The sequence below is a fragment of the Ictidomys tridecemlineatus genome, chromosome 1, assembly GCF_052094955.1.
Source record: "Ictidomys tridecemlineatus isolate mIctTri1 chromosome 1, mIctTri1.hap1, whole genome shotgun sequence".
In the NCBI taxonomy this organism is placed as follows: Eukaryota; Metazoa; Chordata; class Mammalia; order Rodentia; family Sciuridae; genus Ictidomys; species Ictidomys tridecemlineatus.
The window spans coordinates 27,037,788-27,061,709 of record NC_135477.1 but is presented as its reverse complement, the minus strand read 5'-3'; the positions used below and the strand labels follow the sequence as shown (position 1 = coordinate 27,061,709).

The window sequence follows — 23,922 nt, the reverse complement described above, 5'->3', positions numbered from 1 at the left end:
ATAAAAGCATTTTTAGACTGAGGAAGTCTGAAGACCGAAGTTTTCTTTTACTTAGCCTTCTCTGAAAGGAAAAAGTAAAACAAAACAAAACAAAACAACCTAACAGATTGCCAGAAGCAGTATAGGACAAAATTATTCAACATTTGTAAACAAGGTAAATGTTTACTATAAGAATCAATGATAATGATGATGATAATCAATGGGAGAATAAAAACAACATGCAACTAAAATACAAGGCAACAATAATATGTAGGTTAGAGACAGGAGTTAAAGTATTCCAAAGAACTGTTCAAGAACAGAATGTAGAGAACTTTTAGACTTTGTCAAGTATATGTATTAACATTTCACCAGTAATGTCTAGTTTGTACATTCCAGAAACAGAATGTAAAACTTCCAGTCAAGTAAAAGGAAGAAAAGAATAAAGACAACTCAATCAATTTAATACCAATCAGAAATGAAGGGAAAAAGCAGCAGAGGAAAATAAATGTATGGTAAGTAGCACATAATTTAATGATACAAACAAATCCAAATACAGCAGTAACCACAATAAATATAAAAATACTAAAACTCACCAGTTAAAAGATAGATTCTCACATTGGATAAGATAACAAAATCCAGCTATATGCTGTTTACAAGAGACACACCTAAAACATAACGACATAGAAAAGTTGAAAGTAAAAGGATGGGAAGATACACCAAGAAAAAAAGCAGAGAAATCTGTCACAGCTATATTATCATCGGGCAAAATAGATCTTGAGTCAAAACACACGTTTAGGGATAAAGAATATTACCATAAAACAGGAGGAATTCTCCAGGGAAATGTAACAATCCTGAGCCTGAGTGCTCTTAATGACACAGGCCCAAAATATACAAATAAATAAATAAAAAAAACACAAGTCAACAAATACATAGTCACAGTGGGAAATTCTAACACACCTGTCTCAATAATTGATAACCCAAGAAGACAAAAATTAGAAGAATACAGATGAACAACGCAATTCATAAGTCTGAATTAATGAATATATAGAGAAACCTTCATCCAACAAATAGAGAATATATATTCAATCTTTTAAAGCACACAGAACATTTACAGAAAAGGATAATATATATAGGTAGACCACAAAACAATTTCAACAAAAACTTAAGAATCCATATAGCACTTATTTTCTGACTACAATACATTCACATTGGAAAACCACAATAAAAAAGGTAGACCCTCAAAACCCACTGAACCAGAACATTTAATGATTCATAAGTCAAAGACATTATTATGAGAATATTGTTAAAAGAAGTAAAACTGAACACCAGTAAACAAAATACACCTCAAAACTTCCGAGAAATAATTAAAACAGAACTTAGAATAAAACTGAGAATCCATTTGAAAAAACTGAAAGTTAATGAATTAAAAGTATTTAAGTCTTCTAGGAGTTAGAAAAGAAACCAATGAGTAAATTCAAAGAAAGTAGAAAGAAGAAATTAATAAAAGCAAATAAAAGTAACATCTGAAAGAAAGAAAACAAGAATCAACAAAATCAAAACCTAAAGCTAGTTCTCGGAAAAAACAAATAAGACAGATCTGTCAAAATTGATTCAGGAAAAGAGAAGGCACAAATAAATACTATTAGGAATGAAAAAGGGGCATACAGATTGGTAGGTGCTATGAAAGAATTCTATAAATAGTTTTATGCCTCCAAATTTGAAATATCTGATAAATGGACAATTTTCCAAAACAAAACAATTGCTAAAATTGACTTAAAAAGAAACAAATAACAGACCTAAACTCAATATAGAAATTAAATCAGTAGGTTAAGTGTTAACACAAAAACAAACAAGTAAAACCCAAACCACAAATCCCACCAGACCAAAATGGTAAGTTCCACCAGATCTATAAAAGGAGATAGATAATACTTATCGTACACAAAATGCTCCAAAATACAGAAAATGAAGATGTGTTTGATTCATTTTAAGGCTAGGCGAATCATTACAGAAAAACAAACCCAAATCCCCAAATAAAAACAGACAAAACCTGATGGAACAAAGAAAAATTATAAATGGATCTCATTCATTTAAAAAAAAAAAGGTACTAATTCTAAAGAAATTTATCAGCAAACCCAGTGGAGAAATCTATTACAGTGAACCTCCTAAGTCATGATCAAGTGGGTTCAACCCAGGAACACAAAGAAAATTCAGTAGTAGAAAATCTATGAATATAATTCACCACATTAACAACTTTAAAATGAACAATCATATATTTATCTACATCTAAGTAAAAAGAAGTTTTTAGTTTTAATAGTCATTCACAATAAAAGCTCTTGGCAAGGAAAGAACAGAAGGAAACTTCATTAACAGATTAATATTAAATATAACAAATGGGACTAGGACTATTCAAAGTTAGGGACAAGAGTACCTGTTGCTATCTTTCTTTTCTAGACTGTATAGGAAGTCACAGCTTAAAAACAATAAGAAATGAAAGGTATGCAGCTAATAAACAAAAAACCCAAGACTGTCCTTATTCAAAGATAATATGATTGCTCCATGGGAAATTCAAGAGACTACTTAAGGAGTAATAGCATTTTCAGCATGAATACTAAATAATAAAACAACAGCAAATCTATATAAAAGTAGCAAGCAATCAGAAAACCTGTCTTTAAAAAAGAGCATACTTATGACAGAAAAAACACCTAAAAGACATATAGGAATAAATCTAACAAATGTGTGAGAATTTTAAGAAAATTGTGATAATTTTTGAAACATATTTATCGTAAATGGAGAAATATAACACTCAAGATCATAAATACTGTAATTCTCTTCAAACTGATGTATGCATTCAATGCATTGCCAATAAAAAATCCCAACACAGTATTTTATAGAACTGAAGCTGATTCTTAAATTTATATGGATGAATAAAGGGCCCTGAATAGTCCAGAACAATTTTAGAAATAGTTAACAGTTCAGAGGAATAGCTAAAGAGAGACTGATTCATTCTCCCAGATAGTAAGACTTAACATAAAAGCTACAGTAATTAAAACAAGGTAATACTGGGAAAAAGGCCAGTATAAAATAAAAGGGAGTATAATACTGTTTTTGTAGCTTCAAAGAGGTAAATAAGCTGTTTATTGTTACATACTAGAAATAAAAGATAGACCAAAAAATCCAAAACCAAAACCAAAATCAAAAAACTGGAACAAAACAGAGATCTTAGAAATACAACAAATTACATATAGTATCTTGTTATATAATGTATATGCATTAGAAATAAGTAGAATAAATAATGATTGGCTTGTCACTTGGAAAAAGACTCGAATTTCTATGTCACATTAAACACTAAAATAAATTCCATGGCTAAATTTGAAAAGCAGAAATTTTAAAACTTTTAGAATAGTAATTACTTTGTGGTAGGGAAAGATGGGAATGCCACAAACCATAATGGAAAAGAGTGATCAATTTGACTATGTGAAAGTTAAAATATATATGTATGTCAAAGATATCAGAGTTCAAAGTCAAGCAACAAATTAAGAGAAGATATTTTGATGCATAAATTTAGAAAAGAATTAGTACTAAAAAGATACAAAGAACCCTTATAAACCAGTTCAAAAAAAAAGACAATAAAATAACGGGGTAAGGACATTAAAAGGCAATTCATATGGGAAAAGAAAAGGAAACCTGAATGACCAATAAATGATATTCAACTTTACTAATAATCAGAGAGATTAAAATTGAACTTATATGGTACACCAAGACTACCATTAAATGTTTAAAAGTCTGATAGCTCTAAGAGTTGAGGTGGATTTGCAGAATGAGGAACTCAAGTATGGAAGGATGGAACTTGGAATTCAGCATTATTGAAGAGAGGATAAAATAAAAGAATCACTTCAGAGAGCAATTTGACAATGTGTAAATTTTGAAAATATGTACAACCTATGATGAAACAATTCTACTTTGAGATATGTTTTTCTAGTACAGTGCTTCTCAGACTATCTGTGGGAAAATGCCTTTGTGTGTGTGTTTGAAGAACCAATATATTATAAACTATAATAAAAATGAACTACTAAAAAAATTTAAAAACCAAACATAAAAACATAAATTCCATCTTTTACTATTAATTCAATGTACGAGAGATCATACTGGGCACAGTAGCACACACCTGTAATCCTAGTGGCTCAGGAAGCTGAGGCAGGAGGACCACAAGTTCAAAGCCAAACTCACCAACTTAGTGATGCTCTGTCTCAAAAAATAAAAAAATGGGTTGGGGATGTGGCTCAGTGGTTAACTGCCTTTGGTTCAAACCCCAGTACCAAGAGAAAACAAAAAATTACTGTGTTAAATGCTATAAGAACTTCTTTTTTTTTTTTTTTAAAGAGAGAGTGAGAGAGAGGGGGGGACAGAGAGAGAGAGAGAGAGAGAGAGAGAGAATTTTAACGTTTATTTATTTTTTCTTAGTTCTCGGCGGACACAACATCTTTGTTTGTATGTGGTGCTGAGGATCGAACCCGGGCCCCACGCACGCTAGGCGAGTGCGCTACCGCTTGAGGCACATCCCCAGGCCCAAGAACTTCTAAACTCACTCTGATCTGAATATTTAGGCTTATCTTATTGTGGCTCAGAAAAGAATAGCTGGTGATAGGACACTGCCCCACCCCACATGCTGAATTGTGGGAGGCCAACCTTATGGGTGATTGAGTTAGACTCCCCAGCTGGGTGCTGAGGCGCTCAGTCACAGAAATGGGTATGTCTTGCTACAGCCCCATGGGTGAAGCTATGCTCACTTGTTCCTTTGTAATATAACCCCTTGCCCTGTTTAGGATAGAATCTTCCATGGGAGTGCCTTGTGTGTGTCCCCTCTTCTTACTGTGCCCTTGGGTATGGCCTACCCAGGTGTCAGTCAACCTGCTGACAGTGGACATCATGAAGATAGACTCAGCCCCCTGAAACCTGACCCCTTGCCTCATTTGAATAGCTTCTCCTCAATAAAAGGGGTCTGCACGTGCTCTCGCTCTCTCTCTTTCTGCAGACTCTTAAGGTCAGAGGAGCCGTCAGAGCAACCCAAAAGAAAAGGTATTTGTGTCTCTTGTGTGATTATTTTGTGCAGCTCAGTTAGCCCGGTTTAACTAGAATGACCCCTGAGCCTTTTAGTCGCGAGAACAGAAACCCGGCACTGAATAACCCTGCTCTAGGCAAATTCTTGCATAGAAGGCATAAAAAGGACATTATTGCAGTAGTGTCTATAATAAGGAAAACCATAAACTATGCAAATTCTTTATCAGTAATTCATCAGAAAAAAATCCAAGGTTCACTCAGAATGAAATTACCCAGCAGTTAAAAATGAACCAAATGAATATGTATCAATATGAATAAATATCAATGGTCAGAAAAAGGTCAGTGTAAAATAAAAGGGAGTATAATACTGTTTTTGTAGCTTCTAGCTTCAAAGAGGTAAATAAGCTGTTTATTGTTACATACTAGAAATAAAAGTTTAAAAATATGGATAAAAAGAACGTATACAGCTACTTCAGAACAGAAGCTGCTCTAAGAAGAAGGGTCAAAAAATAAGACTAGGGAAGGGGACAAAGTAGGCTTCAAAGACATATATAGTTTTTGTGTGTTTTTTTTCTCTTTAAAGAAAATATCTCAAGGAAATGTGGCAAAATCCTTTTTTTTCTTTTTAAAAAGTAGTACTGGAGATTAAACTCAGGGGTACTCTAATACTAAGCTATACCCCCAGTCCTTTTTATTTTATGAGACAGGTTCTCACTAAGTTACCCAGGCTGACTCAAACTTGCAATATTTCTGCCTCAGTCTCCCAAGTCACTGAGATTACAGGTGTGCATCACTACACCTAGCTAAAATATGGTAAAATTTTAAAACTTCCTATATATTCTTTGTACATTCATATATATATATATTTATATATATTAATATTAATATATAAATATATATATTTACTTAAAAAAAAGAAGTCCTTAAACTCAGCATCAACTGTAGACAAAAGAGGCAATCTAATATACAGTATCCTACAATATAATTCAAAATGAGCTGTAAGTAATCCTATTGTACTTTCATAGATGGCAGTTATCTATACAAATAAAACTTGGTGCATGATAACAGCAAGGACACATACTCTAACTTGAGATTTGGCCAAAAAACTTCCTTATTCTTAAATTGAATAAATAAAAATTCTACTCCAGAGATTAAAGCTGCCCATACACCCTAGCCCTTCTCACTACACTTGAAAAAGACAACAGCGGCAGTCAACAACATGATGGAGAGCCAAGACACTTCATTAAATACTGGCTTCACCTTCTTTCAAAGGCTTCAGGACATCTGAATGCATAATGAAGTTTCCAGAATTCTCCACCACAGATGATACCACCTTATTTGAGTCTTCTCAATATCCAACTTGAGACCAACAAAGAACAAGACAACTCATAGCACAGATTCTTAGAGACATTCATTTCAGAAATAAGTCAAAGTACCTATAATGGCCTTTTTCCTCTCCGTCTCAGCTTCTTTCTCCACAACCTTTTGTTTCTGTGCAGCTATAAGAAGTTTAGTCTTCTCAGCCTCCCTTCAAAGCAAAACATTATAAAAATTATAAAAATTTTTATTTTGCAGTGCTAAGGATTAAACTCAGGGACTTGTGCATGCCAGGAAAGCACTCTCACACTGATCTTTATCCCTAGCCCTGGAAATGATTCTCTTATGATATGGTCATAGTAATTTTGACCATGAGTTAGAGAAGCATTTTTTAGTAAGGATATTTGGGTCCATTAGGGTATGTTCAGGAGGTGTTAATTTATTTAAAATGAATGTGAGGTTGAAAGATGGAATGATTTGTTCAAAGTCACCCAGAGATAAGAAAAACAAAAATTAGAATATTAGAACTCAGCCTAATTTTTTCCTTCTAACTGTGCCATATACAGGGCTGTGATCTGAAAGGAAGTACATAAAAGCTTTCCTTCTGTTAGGCCTTCTGCTAGCCCACACAGCATCATAGTCAATCAGAAAAAGGCACCAGTCTCTGGGCAAATGTGGTTCCTCAGACACAAATAGCAAGCAGATGGTGCTAGATTTGAGCCTCTGTCCTCCTCAGGTGGGCATCCAGGTACAGTGGTGGTATTTGATGGGTAAAAGGTATAGCCAGGTGGCAGTTATTAGGCAGTAAACTGTGGCTCAAGGTAAGGAAAACTTTTCTAAGAATTTGAGTTTCAAATAATGGAAATGCTAGCTTATTGCTAAGCATGTACAAGTAGCCTCTGTGGGACCACATGACAGAAATGGTATTACAAAAAGATTACTATTAGGTAAGAGGTTAGACTATACAATCCCAATGCAGCTTTTAATTCTGGAATTTCCATTGTTTAAAAAATTAAGAAAGACCGAGAATTATCTGTAAAGCATTTACACCAAGACATGTTCCCCCAAGGTTCTCCCTCTCCTCATGCCAACATTGATAAAGACACAATGTTCTGAAAATTGAGTTATTTTTAAAAAATATCTTTATTTTATTTTATGTGGTGCTGAGGATCAAACCCAGTGTCTTATGCATACTAGGCGAGCGCCACAACCTCTGAGCCACAACCCAAGCCCAAAATTGAGTTATTTGAAGACAAAAAGTATACAATATTTGGAATCTGAGGGCACAGTTAAGGGGTAGAGGGTAGTTTAGCATAAGAGAAGCCTTGGGTTTCTTTTTGCGTGCACACGCGCACGCGCACACACACTATAAAGAAATAAGTAGATATATAAATAAATAAAATAAAAAGAAAACACATTTATCTTTCAATCACAAGAAATAATCATATTTAAAGCCTAATAATTTAGGTTTTAAATTTAATTTAAAGCTCCAAATAATCATATTTGGAGCCTTCAGTAAACATTTTTTTTTTCTACATGTGGCTCAAACCTATGATCTATCCAGCCTGATAACCTTAAAAGTATTTATTTTTAACAAACAAAAAGAAGGAAAATAAAATTCTATATGACAGAGGATACAGACTTAGAAATAAAAAGAACTCAAAAGTAGCATTATTACTCCTTTGATCACCTATATTTATACATCTGCTGTATTATTAACTTTTACAGTTATTTTTTTCCTAGCATTTAATATTTTTCCTAATGGTCAAATTCTCTAAAGACCATTGTTTTTTTCTCTTCAGGATCTATCATCTGAAAATACTGTCATTCTAAATGCAGTAAATGTTCCCATTAAAAGGAACCCCTCTAAAATCTTTAGAAACTAATTTCATATCAAGCAAGTAACTTCTCATTCCAAGACAATCCTGGGAACATAAAAGACTAGGGAAGCCTGTCAATTCAAGCAAAGCTTCCCCAGAGATAAACTGAAAAGATTCAGGTCTAATTTTAGATACACAGTCACATACAATGGAAAAACCAAACTTCATATTAACTAGGTGTCTATTCTTTTCTTATTATTACAATAAGATAACAAAATATGGGTACTCTCTTCACCTTAATAGCTAGGACTTTCATTCCTGTTATAATATTTAATTCAAGATATTATTCATATGCAGACTACAGCTCCTTAGGTTTTCATCAAGAGTTCCACAGCAAATTGCATCCTTAGTCACTAAGACTGCTTCTGAAATGTCCATACACAAAGAGAAAACTAGAAAGAGTCTAGTTGGAATTAAGACATGAGAACTGGCAATATTACTAAGATAAATGTATAAGTAATAGACAGTTACCCAACCCAACTCTATTATATCATGTATTTCATCTGGACTGTTGTATCAGTAAGTAGACAGCTCTAAATAGAAATATTAGGATACCATGCTTGTTACTCACATTAACTCAAAATTTCTTCTTATGGCTTCTGGTATTTTAGGTTTTGTAACACGCACAGCCTAAAAAATAAAAGTAAACAAACAAAGGTATATTTAAAAACTAAATGTTCACACTGAATCTTCTATTGAAGAGCTCCCCAATTCGTACTAATAAAACAATTATAACATAGCTGCCTACTAAGGTGCAGAGATCCTACTGGAAAAGCTATTTCTCATGCTATCACACCAAGAATCAAAGATAAGCATTTCTAGTTTTCTTAAAAAACTACTAACTACAGGAGAAAAACCACTGTATCCACTAGAGAAATAAACTCCTTGAGGGAAAAGGTTCCCCTTAACAGATGTTCACAAAGTTGTTTAGTTGGTTAGTTTTGCGTTTCTTTTCAAACTTTCAAACCAAAGAAACAGAAGGAAGGCAAAGTTACAAGACTAAAATTATACGAATTAGAAACAGTCAAAAACAAACTAAAAACAGGTCAATCTATACAATTTAATATAGTGTCTAATAAGCCAGTTACTTATTATCACTTCCTAAAACTGCAATCACTCAGTACTAGCTATAAATACACAGCCCAATAGCTGAGGGATAACAGCAATTCACAGCTTATATTCTTTCTTCTTGGAACCTCAGAACAAAGTCTACCAGTCTTTGTGGATCTTGTTTCCTAGACACTTGGTTTCTCTAATCAGAGTATACTCTGACATAATTATCTACATGAAAAGTGCTACTTTGTTTTTTTGAAGGCTGACTTTATACACCAAGGACTTAATCTCTCAAAAGCTTCCTATTTGCTTTTAAACACAAGTATTTTAAAAGAAGGCTTCAAACACTTTTAAGGAAACCAGAATTTCCTATACAAAGCATAGTCAAATCTGTAATTTTGAGGACTCTCATAACTAATGATAAGAATTATAATAGAACACTACAAGAAGCTAGTGCTGTGAGGAAAAACCCCATCACACACTGAAGGTAAGGCATGTGAGTTCTTAGGGACATTCAGTGGAGATATTTAGAAGATAAAAATTCAGAACTAGAATTTTTGAGATGCCAGATTTCATTATGGGACTTCCAGGCATACAGATGACCTCCAATACAGACAAGAATGATTCAGAGGGAAGCACTGTCATACTACTTTAAATTCAGAGACTGATTGGTCACATATCTTTTTAGCCACATAATAAAAAGCATAAAATAGGACTGTCTTGAATAACACATCACATGCTTGCCAATCCTGGGAAACCTCATATATTTTCAAATATGTGAAAATATAAATACTTGCTATAGCAGATACCATGAGTAAGTTGTATGAGAAAACAACAACCAAACCACCCCCTACCTCGCACCATAAACACACACAGTGAGTGGAGACAAAAAGGTGATGAAATGAAATGTACATGTTGAAACTGACCCCTGGATTATAAACAAACTTTAAGCCAAAAAGTCAGAATATAATAGTCACTCCATTAAATAACAGGAAAAAAATGCCAAGGATGATCATTTTCACCATTCTAATTTTTCCAGAGAAGTTTTTCAAGAAGAAAAACGAGGTTACAAATATAGCAAAAGGAAAAATTAAAATAGTGATATGAGTACTATGGCGATGGTAGTGAATAACAAAGCAAGACTGCTGTCATGGAATTTAAAATTTTAAAGAGACAATAACAACAAAAAGCAAATAAGTAAGAGAATTTCACATAATTATGAGTGCTATATGAAGAATTAAAACAGAATGATTTTGGGACTTTACTTGGTTGTGGAAGAGGAAAACAAGATTTTTATCTTGGTGTAATTATATAACTGAAAAACCTACAAAAATTAACCACCAAAATTATTAGAGATGGTGAATTCAACAAAATTGCAGATACAGGATAAATCCACCAATCAACTGTGTTCCTATGTTCTCTTTCTAAAACAATTTTTTAAAAGAGAGACTACAAATTGATCAGCATTAAAATTCATTACATCTATTAATTTAACCTAAGATATGAGTTTCTCTATCATGCTAAGCGAAGTTAGCCAATCCCCAAAAACCAAAGGCCAAATGTTCTTTCTGATAAGTGGATGTTGATCCATAATGGGAGGAGGCAGTAGGAAAAATGGAGGAACTTTAATTGGGCAAGGGGGATGGAGGGAAGTAGAGGGAGTGGGGGGGGCAGGAAAGATGGTGGAATGGTGTGAAGCTGCACTGTGTACAGAGAAATGAAAAGTTGTGCTGCAATTGTACACAACGAATCAAAATGCATTCTGCTGTCATATATACATAATTAAAATAAATAAATAAAAATTTAAAAAAGATATGAGTTTCTCAGCCAGGTGGGTGTGGGGGCATACTTCTACATTCCATAATTTCAACAATTCTGAAGGCTGAGGCAGGAGAATCGAAAGTTCAAGGCCAGCTTCAGAAACTTATCGAGGCCCTAAGTGACTTAGTAAGACTATGTCTCAAAAGTTAAAAAAAAAATTATAGCAGCTCAATTTACAATAGCTAAGCTATGGAACCAACCTAGGTGCCCTTCAAAAAATGAATATAAAAGAAAATGGTATATATACACAATGGAATATTACTCAGTCATAAAGAAGAATGAAATTATGGTGTTTACCGGTAAACATATGGAACTAGAGACTATCATGAAATAAGCCAATCCCCAAAAACCAAAGGCTGAATGTTCTCTCTGATATGCAGATGCTAACACACAATAAGTGGGAGGGGGGATAGGAGTTCACTGGATTAGACAAAGGGGAATGAAGGGAAGGGAGGAAAGATAGAAATAGGAAAGAGAATGAATCAGACATAACTTTCCTATGTTCATATATGAATACCCAACCGGTCTAACTTCACATTATGTACAACCACAAGAACAGGATGTATGTATGATATGTCAAAATATACACTACTGTCATGTATATCTGAAAAGAACAAAACAATAAAAAGGACTGGGGACGTGACTCAGTGGTTAAGTGCCGTTGGGTTCAACCTCCAGTACCAAAAAAAAAAAGAAGAGTTTCTCCCCAACGCAGAAATATCCTTGCCTCGATATGATCAAGTAAAACCATAGACTACAATCCTATAACTTAAATGCTAATTTAGATACCTGATCTAGCTTGAAATTATAAAAAACGAAAACTCATCTGGCAACAATATCAAAGCCTTTGTTTCTAAGTAGATGATATATCTTACCAGATTTTAAAATTGAGTAAAAAGTTGAATTACCACAACCACATGGTAATGTGTTAAAAATGAAGGTTGATGGGGCTAGGGTTGTGGCTCAGTGGTAGAGCACTTGCCTAGTGTGAAGCATTGGGTTCGTTTCTCAGCACCATATGTAAATAAATAAATAAAATAAAGGACTATCAACATCTTAAAAAAAAATTTAAAAAAAGGTTGAAAAATAGAACTGAAGTTCTAAAAATGTATTCCAACTAACTACTGTAAGAAACTATTTTAAAAGAAGACAAAAGCAACCAAAACAATGGAGATGTTGTTTTCCACTTTAAAAATGCATTACAAAGCTACATATTTTTCATTCAATAACTTTTTATAAAAACAAATATATATATATATATATATCTTTTATATAATATATATATATATAAAAGATCGTTCTTGCTATGTATAGAATATGACGTAGATAAGGGAAAAAGTGAAATTAGGCAAAAGAAGAAAGGCTACTGGTTCAGGCAAGAGAAGGTGTCTTGGTTTAAGGAGAGGCAGAAAAAAACAGAGGAGCAGGTGGTCTTACATGGATTTTGATGGTAGAATCAACCAAACATGGAAACTTATTAGATGTTAAGGGCAATGGATTGTCAAAGATGACTCCCACACTTCTAGAGTAGTCCTAGAGGAAGGAGCTACATTAGCCAACAAGAAAGAAAAAAAAAAAACAAAACCAGAAGAGATGTAGATTTGATGTAAAAAAAAAAAAAAAAAAAAAAGACCAAACAAGGGCTTAATAACTAATAAAAGAATAGGAATAGATCTATAAACAGAATGAAGTTCAGAAAAAGATACCTGTATATAATGTATAATGGAATTTAGCATACAATACAAATATCACTCAAAGAACGGAGAACATGGAAGGATAAATTAGTAATTACTGTTGCCACCCCACTAGTCTGGAGTGGAAATGGACCCCTATCTCATAACTGACACCAAAATAGATTCCAGACAAATTAAAGATTGAAATCTAAGAATATAACTCTAAAATTAGATAAAAATTTTGAAATTTCTGATGCAATTTAAATGTCTATACTTTTAAAGTGGTGAAAGGTATGAAGCATGTCAGCCCAGTAAGACTCCATTAAAAAAACCACTAAATCACTATGTAAAAGTTTAAAGCTTCAAAATTTCAGGGGAAAAAAAGTGAAATGGCAAAAACAAAACAAAAAAAGAAAAAGAAAAATGGAAAAAAAAGGAAAGAAAAAACCCCAAACAAACAAAAAACAAACAAACAAAAAAACCCCCAAATCTGGGAAAAAGTACATTTTTAAAAAAGATTCAGGGCTAGGGATATAGCTTAGTGGTAGAGCACTTGCCTAGCATGTGTGAGGCCCTTGGTTCAATCCCCAGCACCACAAAACAAAAACTATACACCAAAAAGAGCTACAGTAGAAGTGGTGGCACATGCCTATAATTAATTCACCTACTTAGGAGCCTGAGGCAGGAGGAGCATAAGTTTGAGGTCAGCTGGGACAGCTTAGTTTAGGATTGGGGATGCAGCTTAGTGGTATAATGCTTGCTCAACATGTCTAAGGCCCTGGGTTCAATCTCCATTAATTCAAAATAGAAAAACAAAAAAAACCCCCATAAAAATAGTGTATTTGAATCAATTAGAAAAATGTAACTAAAAAATAAGCAAAAACAATAAATAATTCACAAATGAAAGGCAAGTGGACAATACATACCCTAGGGCATTCAACCTCAATAATTAATACAAACTATTATGTAAATCTTCCCCAAAGCATCTGCCAATTATTTGGGTCTAAACACAAAAACAAATAGAAACTATAGCCCGTCAATACGGATGATGAGAGTGGGAATGGCTAAAACTTATCTGAAAAGCAACTGGCAATATGTGTCAAGCTCCCAAACAGGGCACACACTTTGACTCATCAATTCCACTTTTAAAAATTTATCATAAGGGGGCTGGGGCTGGGGCTCAGTGGCAGAGCACTTGCCTAGCATGTGTGGGGCACTGGGTTCGATTCTCGGCACCATGTATTAATAAAAAAAAATGGAGGTCCATTGACAATTAAAAAAATATTTTAAAAAATCTATCATAATGGGGGTACTTTAACAGATGTATACATAAGCACAGTCACTGCAACATGCATATAATAGTAAAACAACTGAAACTATAGAAATTCACTATATATAAACATTAAAAGTGATGATGAAGTAAATCTATTGTATTAAGAAGCATCTGCAACAACAAACTGTTATCTCTGCATAGTTAAGATTACTGGTGAGTTTCATTTTACAGTTCATCCTTTTCTTAAAACCTTTTTTTCTATAATACTTGTATGTATAAAAATGTGTGCATAAAAAATCCAGTATATACAGAACTACTACAAATAGTAAGAAAATGATAAATATAACAGAAAAATAGGCATTGACAGAAGAGAGTATAAAAATACTAGAAGATGCTCAACCTCATTAATAACCAAGGAAATGCAAACTGAAGAGAGAGAAATAACTTCACATCTATCCATATGACAAAACCAGAATGTTTGATTGGTTCTAATAATGGTGAGGTCATAGGGAAACAAGTAATTGCATAAATTGCTGACAGGAACATGGATTTGTACAGTCACTTTGTTAAGACAATCTGTATGTATAAGGACATATGCTCGTTACTATTTGTTAATACAAAAAAAAAAAAAAAAACTGCAAGAAGTCAGGTGAGGTGATGCATGTCTGTAATCTCAGTGGCTGGGGAGGCTGAAGCAGGAGGATCAGGAGTTCAAAGTTAGCCTCAGCAATATAGTGAGGCTCTGAGCAACTCAGTGAGACCCTGTCTCTAAAAATATAAAAAGGGATGGGATGTAGCTCAGTGGTTAAGCATACCTGGGTTCAAGCCTCAGTAACAACAACAACAAAAAGGAACAGAGAAATGGCTAAGTAATATAGAGCAAGGAATTCTAGGTAGCTATGAAAGAAATGATAGTAACAATATGGTCAAAACCTAAGTATCTCTGACATTCACATTTAAAACTATCTTTAAAATCAAAAAGCTATTCCAAGTTACAATGGACTAGAAACCAAGAATATTGCGCAAAGTTACCTTTCAAATGACCTCTTAACTTTGGTGGTTCACCAAAGCAGGTAATTTACCTGCTATGTCATTTGTGGAATGAGGTCACAGAGAAACCCTGCCCTTCCAGTCTTGCTTGTGAGAAGCACATACATGATCACTTATGCACACTCTCCATAGCAATCTTTAACTGCAGTAATGTTCATCACAACAATCAACAACTCTCCTAGAGCCTCTGAGAAAGCAAAATAGAGAAGCCACATTACCACTTCTCAGATAATCTAGTTCCATAGCAATGGCTTTTAAATGTTACTGACCAAAGACAGAGTAAGAAACACATTTTGCATTGACACCCAATATAATCACCCACTCCTAGACACATAAAATGAAAATTTCCCAGAATACTTAACTTGCTACATGATATTTATTTTCCTCTGACTTCTTTTCCTATTCTTATTTAAAATGATCCAATAAAATTGATTTTATAATAACCCACTAATGGTTTTAAACCCACCAGCTAAAAACATAATGACTCAGAAAAGTAGGTGTATAAGTTTTCACCACCCTATCTCCCAATGCTGCCACTACTACCACCACTAAATTCTTGGCTACCTTGCTTTACTTCAGAACATCCCACTCACTTGAAATACCTTTCCACTCTTTTGCTCCATATAATTCAAATTAAAATTTCCTGACCTACCTAAAAAAATTAATTATTATAGTATTAGGCATACTTTATTGAATGTCCTCTCAACTATTATAACAATAACTGTCCAATGAATTCATCAAACTTTGTGACATCTTTTTTTGCCTACAATTGTTGTTCAAATCTTAGACTTGAATCTTTTAACACATAATCTCACTGAGGTAAGGATTACTCTTATGCTGATAATTATAATTACTGTACTTAATAATGCTCCACACATGGCAGAAATATGAATTTTGTTTCCTTGTAGAATATGAATTTTATTTCCTTTGTAAACAAAATATAAATTTGATAAATAGATAAATATGAATTTTTTCCCCCAGCTTATTAGTTCCCTTTAAGAATCATAAAAGAATGCCACCCATGGTAAGCTACAACAGAATGAAAGGTATTCTATAAATCACCAAGGCACTTCATTTAAATAACTGCTTTATAAACAATCAGTTGAAAGGGGGAGTAAACTCAAAGCTCTCAAAATTCCCAGAGAACTTCCCTGGAAAAGAGCTTACCTGTATAGTGAGACCTGGGGCCATGACATTTAAATCTTTCTGTAGTGCTTGCTTCAGGTTTTCATCTATTTGATCTGTTTTTGAAGTCAAGAACAAAAGATCTCATGATGCTCAATTTTTGTTTGCATTGTATTAATAGAAAAACAAAACCAGAGTATGAGATCTAAATTTTCCACAGTATTATTCTTTCACAAAAAATACTTTTCCTTTTGCACAAAAGTGAAAGAAATTAGTAAATTAAGGAAGATGACAAGCAAATAATCTAAATTTACCCCCAAATTAAATTTATCCAATAAAATCATTTATATTAATGTTGGATAAACTTATTTATTGGATAATAAACAACTATATCCTGTCAGTTTTAATACCAAATCTCAAACATGGGGGTTTATCTCAGGGAGCCCACAAATACAATTCTAAATTCCCTCAATTTATCTATTAAGATAGCAACAAAGTAAGTTTCTAGTGAGATATCATAGTAAAAACAGAATATACAGCTGGGTATGATGGTGCATGCTTGTAATCCCAGCTACTTAGAAGCTAAGTCAGAAGGATTTCAAGTTCAAAGACAGCCTCAGCAAATTAGTGAGGCCCTAAGCAACTTAGTGAGACTGTCTCAAAATAAAAAATAAAAAGGGCTGGGAATGTGGCTCAGTGGTTAAGTGACCCTGGGTTCAATACCCTGTACCAAAAAAAAAAAAAAAAAAAGCAAACAAATAAACAAAAAACCCAGAATATACAGTATGTGAGTTAAGTTTTTCTGATCTCCACTGAGTTATATGTGAAATTTTAACTTAAGATAAAAAAGTTTTTAAAGAAATTGCTCTATTATAAATTAGAAAAAAATGCTCAAATAACATATGGTTTACTAATATGACAGTATCAATAAATGAATTTAAAAAATTTGACTATTTTCATATTTAAAACAAATCACTTACCAAATAATTCAATGTAAACTTCTTGAAGCGTATGGGCACTGCAAAATTGATTCAGCTCATGGTGGATTTTATTGAAGATTAAGGTCTTGTCATAATCTGCAGTGTAGTTCCTCACGATATCAAACACTGAAGGAAAGGTACGACCATGTTTGTTTCACACAACAATAACCCAGGTATCTTCAAATCCGCCAGGATAAGTTACAGGGATTATTATTATACATGAGAAAAAGTGCAAATAAAATAGTAAAAACAAAACACAACTCACATACCTTGATGGGTTTATAGGGCTCAATTTCTGGATTTTCTTACATTCAAAACACTAATAGGCAAAACCCAAATTCTATACTTAGGAAAGCATACATTATTTTGGAAATAATAGGTAAGTGTCAAAGTTTTCAGGTAAGGGCATGACACAGATTTGTACTTTGGCAGCACTGTGAAGATGAATTGAAAAGCAGGAAAAGTATAAGATGATTATTAGAAAAAGTTTAGCCAAGAGGTAAAGAGGGACTGAATTAATTAAGGAATAATGAGAATAAAAGAAGATAGCAGCTACAAAAAATCATTTTTTAAAAAGCAGTTTACAAAGGTTGTAAAAAAAGACACCGGCCTAAGCCAGGAACAATGGTGCATGCCTATAATACCAGCTACTCAGGAGGCCGAAGCTGGAGAATCTCAGGTTCAAGGATAGCCTGAACAACTAGTGAGACCCTGTCTCAAAATAAAAAAATTTTTTAAAAAATGTTGGGTATGTAGCTAAGTAGTAGATTACCTGCCTAGCAAAACCACAAGTCCCTATGTAAACTCCCAGTACTTCAAAAAGGAAAAACAAACAAACAAACAAACAAAAAACCCCAACTGACCAACCAAACAAAAACACTAGGCTAAAAGAGAATTACTATACTAATTACTATACTAGACTCAATGTCAGGCAATTTAGATACAACAGTCCTTAATCCTCACCAACAAACAAAAACAAAAAAACACCACCACCAAAAAGCCAAAAAAACCCCAAACCAAAAACCAAAATCACCTAATTTCTCAAAGTAGGAAGTTAAGAACCAGAGAATTTCAGAAATATCCCCAAAAGTACATAATATACCACGTCAGAATCTATGTTCTACCAACTAAACAAGTAAAACAGGCTGCTTTTTGTCCCTGGCTTCAGACACAAAGACTTGCTCCACTGGCCTTCTCATGTATGATATTAGACGCAACTGGATTCCAGACCACAAATGATGGATAAGCCACCAATATATAACTGCTGACTAAATCATGTGGCTTGATAATTTTCCAAATGAATTGGCGATCTAAGTTTCCTATTTAGCTGTGACTAGAGCTAACTTCTTCCTTTTTTCTTTTTGTATGTGTGTGTACTAGGAATATATTTTTGTGGTAATAGGGTACCAGGGCCTCATCCATGTTCAGCAAGCACTGAGCTACACCCCCAGCCCTTTTTATTTTGGACAGGATCTCACTAAAGTTGCCTAAAATGGCTTTGAACTTGTGATCTTTGTGACTCAGCTTCCTGAGTAGCTAGGATTACAGATGTGTAATACTGTGCTCAACTTTTTTTTTTTTTTCAATCATAATCCATTCCAATGATTTTTGACCAGGTAAAGTACAGTCATCCCTTTCGTATCCACGAGGGATTGGTTTCAAGACATCAAAGTGATATCAAAATTTATACATGTATATAAAAAGGTGTACTATTGGCATATAAATTATGCATATCCTTCTATTCATTTTAAATCAGGTCTAGATGACTTGGAATATCTAATACAATGTAAGTGCTTTGTAAATAGTCGTTACACTACATTGTTTAGAGAAACAAAGTCTGTATGTTTAGTATATACATAATTTTTTCCCAAATAATTTTAATCTGTGGTTCATTCAATCTGTGAGATACAGAGGGCCAACTGGATGTACAAAAACTAGGAAATACTTAATCTTTAAAAATATGACTCAAATCCATTTGACATGATACATTTGCTATTCTCTGAAACCTTTTCACTATTTGTACCTGTATCAGTGATGTGAAATTTGTCATAATCAGAATCTCACATTCTAATCTCTCTCTCTCTCTAGTCTGTATTAAGTCTTCTCAAGTAAAATAAAAACTCTTTGGTGGCAAAAGCTATAACTTCACCTTTTTAAACTGTTCTTGCCAAACATATATCTTCTACATACTAGGCATGCAAATTTTATTATCATCATTAAAGACAAAATGTTCTATCTTTTTTTCAGGACTTGCAATTAAGTTTCTGAATTAAACATTACCTACTCTATCTGTAAGTTTTCATCTTTTACCAGGAAAATGCTTTCCCCTACACCAAGAACTTTGTGGTTGCTTTCCAAATTATAGCAAATCTCACCTAGAAAAGATTTCTCTAAGGTGACAAATCAGTGTGACTCAAGGAAATGATCAGTTATAGGCTTTTATCATAAAAGGAAATTACCTCCTATCCTCATTGGATACAATGCTATGTCCCTGTTCTAGAAACAATCAATGACCATCTTGCACTTAGAAACACTAAGCTCAGAGACAAGTAAATCATGGAGTTGCAGAAAATCAATTCTGTCCGGAATCTGTGACTGACTGACATATATATATATATATATATATATATATTTTTTTTTTTTGCAGGGTGTGTGGCGGTGCCCACTGGGGACTGAATCCAGGGATGCTGTACCACTAGGCCTCATTCCAAGTCCTTTAATTTTTTAATTTTTATTTCTACTTTTCTTAGAGCCTTACTAAATTGCTGACGCTGTCCTTGTTTTTAGGATGCTCCTGCCTCAGCCTCTGGAGCCACTGGGATTATAGGTGATGTGTATCACTATGCCTAGCCTGAGACCTATTTCTACCTCTGTTCTATAGTAATTGAAAATTTTCAATAATTAATCCTTTATATTTATCAGTAATCAATGAGGTTATAAAACTTTAAAAATGCCTTCCTATTCCTCAGGAAATATCTCAGTTATAATACTCTGGTTATAACTATAAAAATGACAGATAGTTAACATACCTGCATAAGGAGCCAACATGTTAACCACTTCTATTCGGTCAATATAGATCATGACCCCACCACTAAAAATCAAAGAAATGAGACAAATGTGAGCCAGTAAATAGAATCCATAAAGAAGAGTTACAGACAGACCTAGAGAGAACTTGACAATCAAATACATTAACTTAAAATATGGAGAGTATGGTCTCTATTTAAAAGAATCTCTGTCTTTTTATATATGTCAAAAGCTTCTTTGTAGGCTTATAATGATATTACTTTAGATCATTTAAAATAGGTTATTTAAAAAATACCTTGAACTTGACATTCTTCTTTTAATACACTTCAATGTAGTGAGTGAGTATTCTCTAGAAATAATTTGGTTCTCACTTGCCTTTCTTTCCCTAAACTTCTTTAGGGCAGCAATTTTCAAATTGAAGTCTTCAGACCAGAAACATCAGCACTACCCAGGAACTTTTGTTAGAAAAGTTTACCTTGTTCCACAAGGCATATTTTTAACTTCATCAGTTTGTAGTGTTATCAGGGGAGAAAAAAGGCCTCTCCAGACTTACTGAATCAGAAACTCTAAATTAGATGGCATTTAGTACTACAAATAAGATGATGAGATGAATTAATTTTAAACTATCTTTTCACTGACCATCTACTCTGGGTCAATTGCTGAAATAAGTACTTCGTGTATACTAATTCTAATCCTTATAACTGCTTTTGCCTGATTTTTACAAATGAGGAAACTAAGTTTAGAAAAGTCAATAAAGACATATGGGGCAGAGTAAGAGGAGGACACTCACTGTACTTTTTGCTCAGTTTTGCTATGAACCTAATACTCTTCTAAAAAAACAAAGTCTACCTTAAAAAAGAATCATTAAAACAGATGTAGTAACACTGAGATACAGTTAGTTATAATGGTTCTGAAAAATCTACTTTTTTCAATAGCACCCTATTGGTTCCTAAGATGGAAAGCTCCTATCTGGAGATAGATCTTTTCTCATATAAGGCTTATATCAGAAATCCCTCTCGGTTACTATCATGCTTATTTGAAAAGTGCCTAAGTGATCACAATTTTCGGAACAAAAACTCCATCTCAACTAAGGGAAGGTCGTCAACAAGGATAAAGCTTACCTTGTTCCACAAGGCACATTTTTAACTTCATCAGTTTGTAGTGTTGTCTGGGGAGGAAAAACAAATAAAACTCAGGACACATATTGTCAAAGAGCTGTCAGTTCCAGAGGCAAATCTCTGGAGAGCTCTGAGAGAAAGGGAGAACTTCATCAAAATTTTAGTTCCCCAAAGATTAAGTATCAGAGTAGTCATTTCTTTTTTAATTAGAAATGCGACTTGAAACAGACAAGATTTTATAACTAAGGTTCAATCAAAATGCACTAGGAAAGATTCAATGTTCAATCTGCTAGTAAGTAAAACACTCTGGAGTTCCTTATTTGCCTGGACTTACCCAGGGACAGCAAACTACAAAAGCTCACCCATAAGGTACTATGGTCAAGATTTGTGCTCTGAACTTTGATTCCACTGCTAACATTACTATTTACAATGAAGATAAAAGATAACTATTTTATGTGTACAAGTACCTTATGACTCAAAGCTACCCTTGAACTTAACAGCAATCTTTCTTCTCTAACGCTACAGTCAATATTTTTAGTTTAGGATCTAGCGATCTCTCACATGTTAAGTTTCCTTTTTAATATAAGTGCCAAACCAGTAGTGCTTTCTCCTAGTGAACCAACAATCTGGTACTGAATCGCTTTGCCATGTCACACCTTTGTTTGAATCAGAATGACTTCCTACTTGTACTCTAAGGCCTCAAACAGGTCAGCTGCTAATAAGTATATTCTAGACACAACGCACCTTACCAAGTGACAGCAACATACCATTTTATGGAATATAAAAGAAAAATGGAGCCTAGTTCCTGTTTCCAAAGATGTCCTAATCCTGCACAGGACACAAAATCCTTATAAAACAATCCATCAACAGGTACAAAATAACAGAGGATAAAGTTAACTTTTGGGTGTTAAGTTATAGGGAATAAAATAATAGCTTGAAAAGCTCTCTTAGGTGAAGTATTTACAAGCCAAATCTAGAGGGGGAGAAATAAGAACAAAGGAAGCAGAGGAACATCTTAATTTCAATAAACATCACATTCAAATACAAAAAGTTGAAGACAAACTTGTGTATACATGTGACAGGAAGAAGATTGGTTGGTTTGAAGCAGAAAGCACAATTTAGATAAGATGTGACTTCTGAGAAGAGAATATATTAGGTAAAGGCCCCTGAATGCTGGCTGGAAGTTTTTTTCTAGTCCATCTTATATACAGTCATAAAATAAACCTTTCAAAAAAATTGAAGGACTGAGGACATAGCTCAGAGTTATTAGTACTTGCCTATCATGCATAAGGTCCTGAATTCAATCACCAGCTTTGGGGGAAAATGTCTTTTACTTAATTCCTTTGATCATATGTGATGCAGTTCTCATCATTCATCTTATCTGGAGGCAAGATAATCAATAGGAAACCTAAAGAATTACTTTATTTAGATTAATTTAGTAAAGATCATGAAAACTAAATGCTCAATCCAGTAGACATAATACAGAAAGGATGTGATATTTGGTTAAATAGAAAATTTCAGAAGAGAAAAGAAGAAAATATAATTCTTGAGTTGAAAGAGTGGGATGATGGTAAGCATTTATAATAGTTTTAGATAAAGTGAGGGGAGCTGATGATGAAATTAGTTTAATTTATTTTATTTCTTTCAAACCACCATACTAATTCAATTTCCATGTTCCACATAAAGTAAAATATGCATTCCTATTTAAACATAAAGAATATTGCCCAACCAATTTTTAAACTAAGAAGAACTAGTAATTAGTTCAGTGTTAAATCTTCAATTTAATATACTCTATCTATGTACTTTTATATTCTTTAAAAATTATTTTCCGAGCTGGAGTTGGAGCCCAGCGGTAGAGTGCTTGCTTAACATGTGCAAGGCCCTGAATTCAATCTTCAGCACCACATAAAAATAAATTAAGGAATTGTGTCCAACTACAACTAAAAATAAATATTAAAAAAATTAAAAAAATTATTTTCCAAGTATGACAGAATATTTATTTTAAAAGTGACTCTATGTTATGTATACTTTAAGTTGAAGGTTTTTGTATAATTTCTCTAAGCACTGTTTTCTCTTCATATATCATATATAGGATTTCACATTCAAATGTATTCCTTTCAATGTCAAGTTTGTTAAGACATTTGTTGACATTGGGTTATGTCTTCTAATGTGTTCCAAAAATTCCTAAAAATTATGTTCTTTATGTCTTATAAGAACACTTTCTTTAAAAAAAATTTTATTAGTGTAATTCTTTCCTAGACTATTACTGTCTCATATATAAAGAAGGACACCGGCTCCACATTTAATTTTTTGTAGATGCAAATTATACTAGTTTAAGCTGAAATCTTTCTACTAATTTCATTTGAATCTCAATCTCTCTCTCTCTCTCTATCTATAATATATACATATCACACACAGTATAATTGTTATATATGCAATTAAACTCTAAAATCTGCTTAATGGCACCAGTGTAATAACATTATAGACTGCTGAAGCTGTTGGTAAGGTCATGCAATTAAAATTCCTTCTTTCACAGAGGAATAACTGACGTCTACAAGAATGAAGTGATTT

The 23,922-nt window shown here is 33.4% G+C and overlaps 1 protein-coding gene across 3 annotated transcripts in view; it reads right to left on the bottom strand.

Annotated features, from left to right (window-relative positions):
- Positions 1 to 23,922, bottom strand: part of Erlin1 (ER lipid raft associated 1) — a 45,004-nt gene that overhangs the window by 17,568 nt on the left and 3,514 nt on the right. For all 3 annotated transcript variants that reach the window (XM_078027602.1, XM_078027672.1, XM_078027646.1), the window contains exons 4-9: positions 21,355 to 21,401; positions 20,239 to 20,300; positions 17,210 to 17,335; positions 16,272 to 16,345; positions 8,806 to 8,864; positions 6,474 to 6,565 (exon numbers count right to left, since the gene is read on the bottom strand). In XM_078027602.1, the coding sequence (XP_077883728.1) occupies positions 6,474 to 6,565; positions 8,806 to 8,864; positions 16,272 to 16,345; positions 17,210 to 17,335; positions 20,239 to 20,300; positions 21,355 to 21,401 (460 nt within the window). The remainder of the gene's footprint in view (positions 1 to 6,473; positions 6,566 to 8,805; positions 8,865 to 16,271; positions 16,346 to 17,209; positions 17,336 to 20,238; positions 20,301 to 21,354; positions 21,402 to 23,922) is intronic.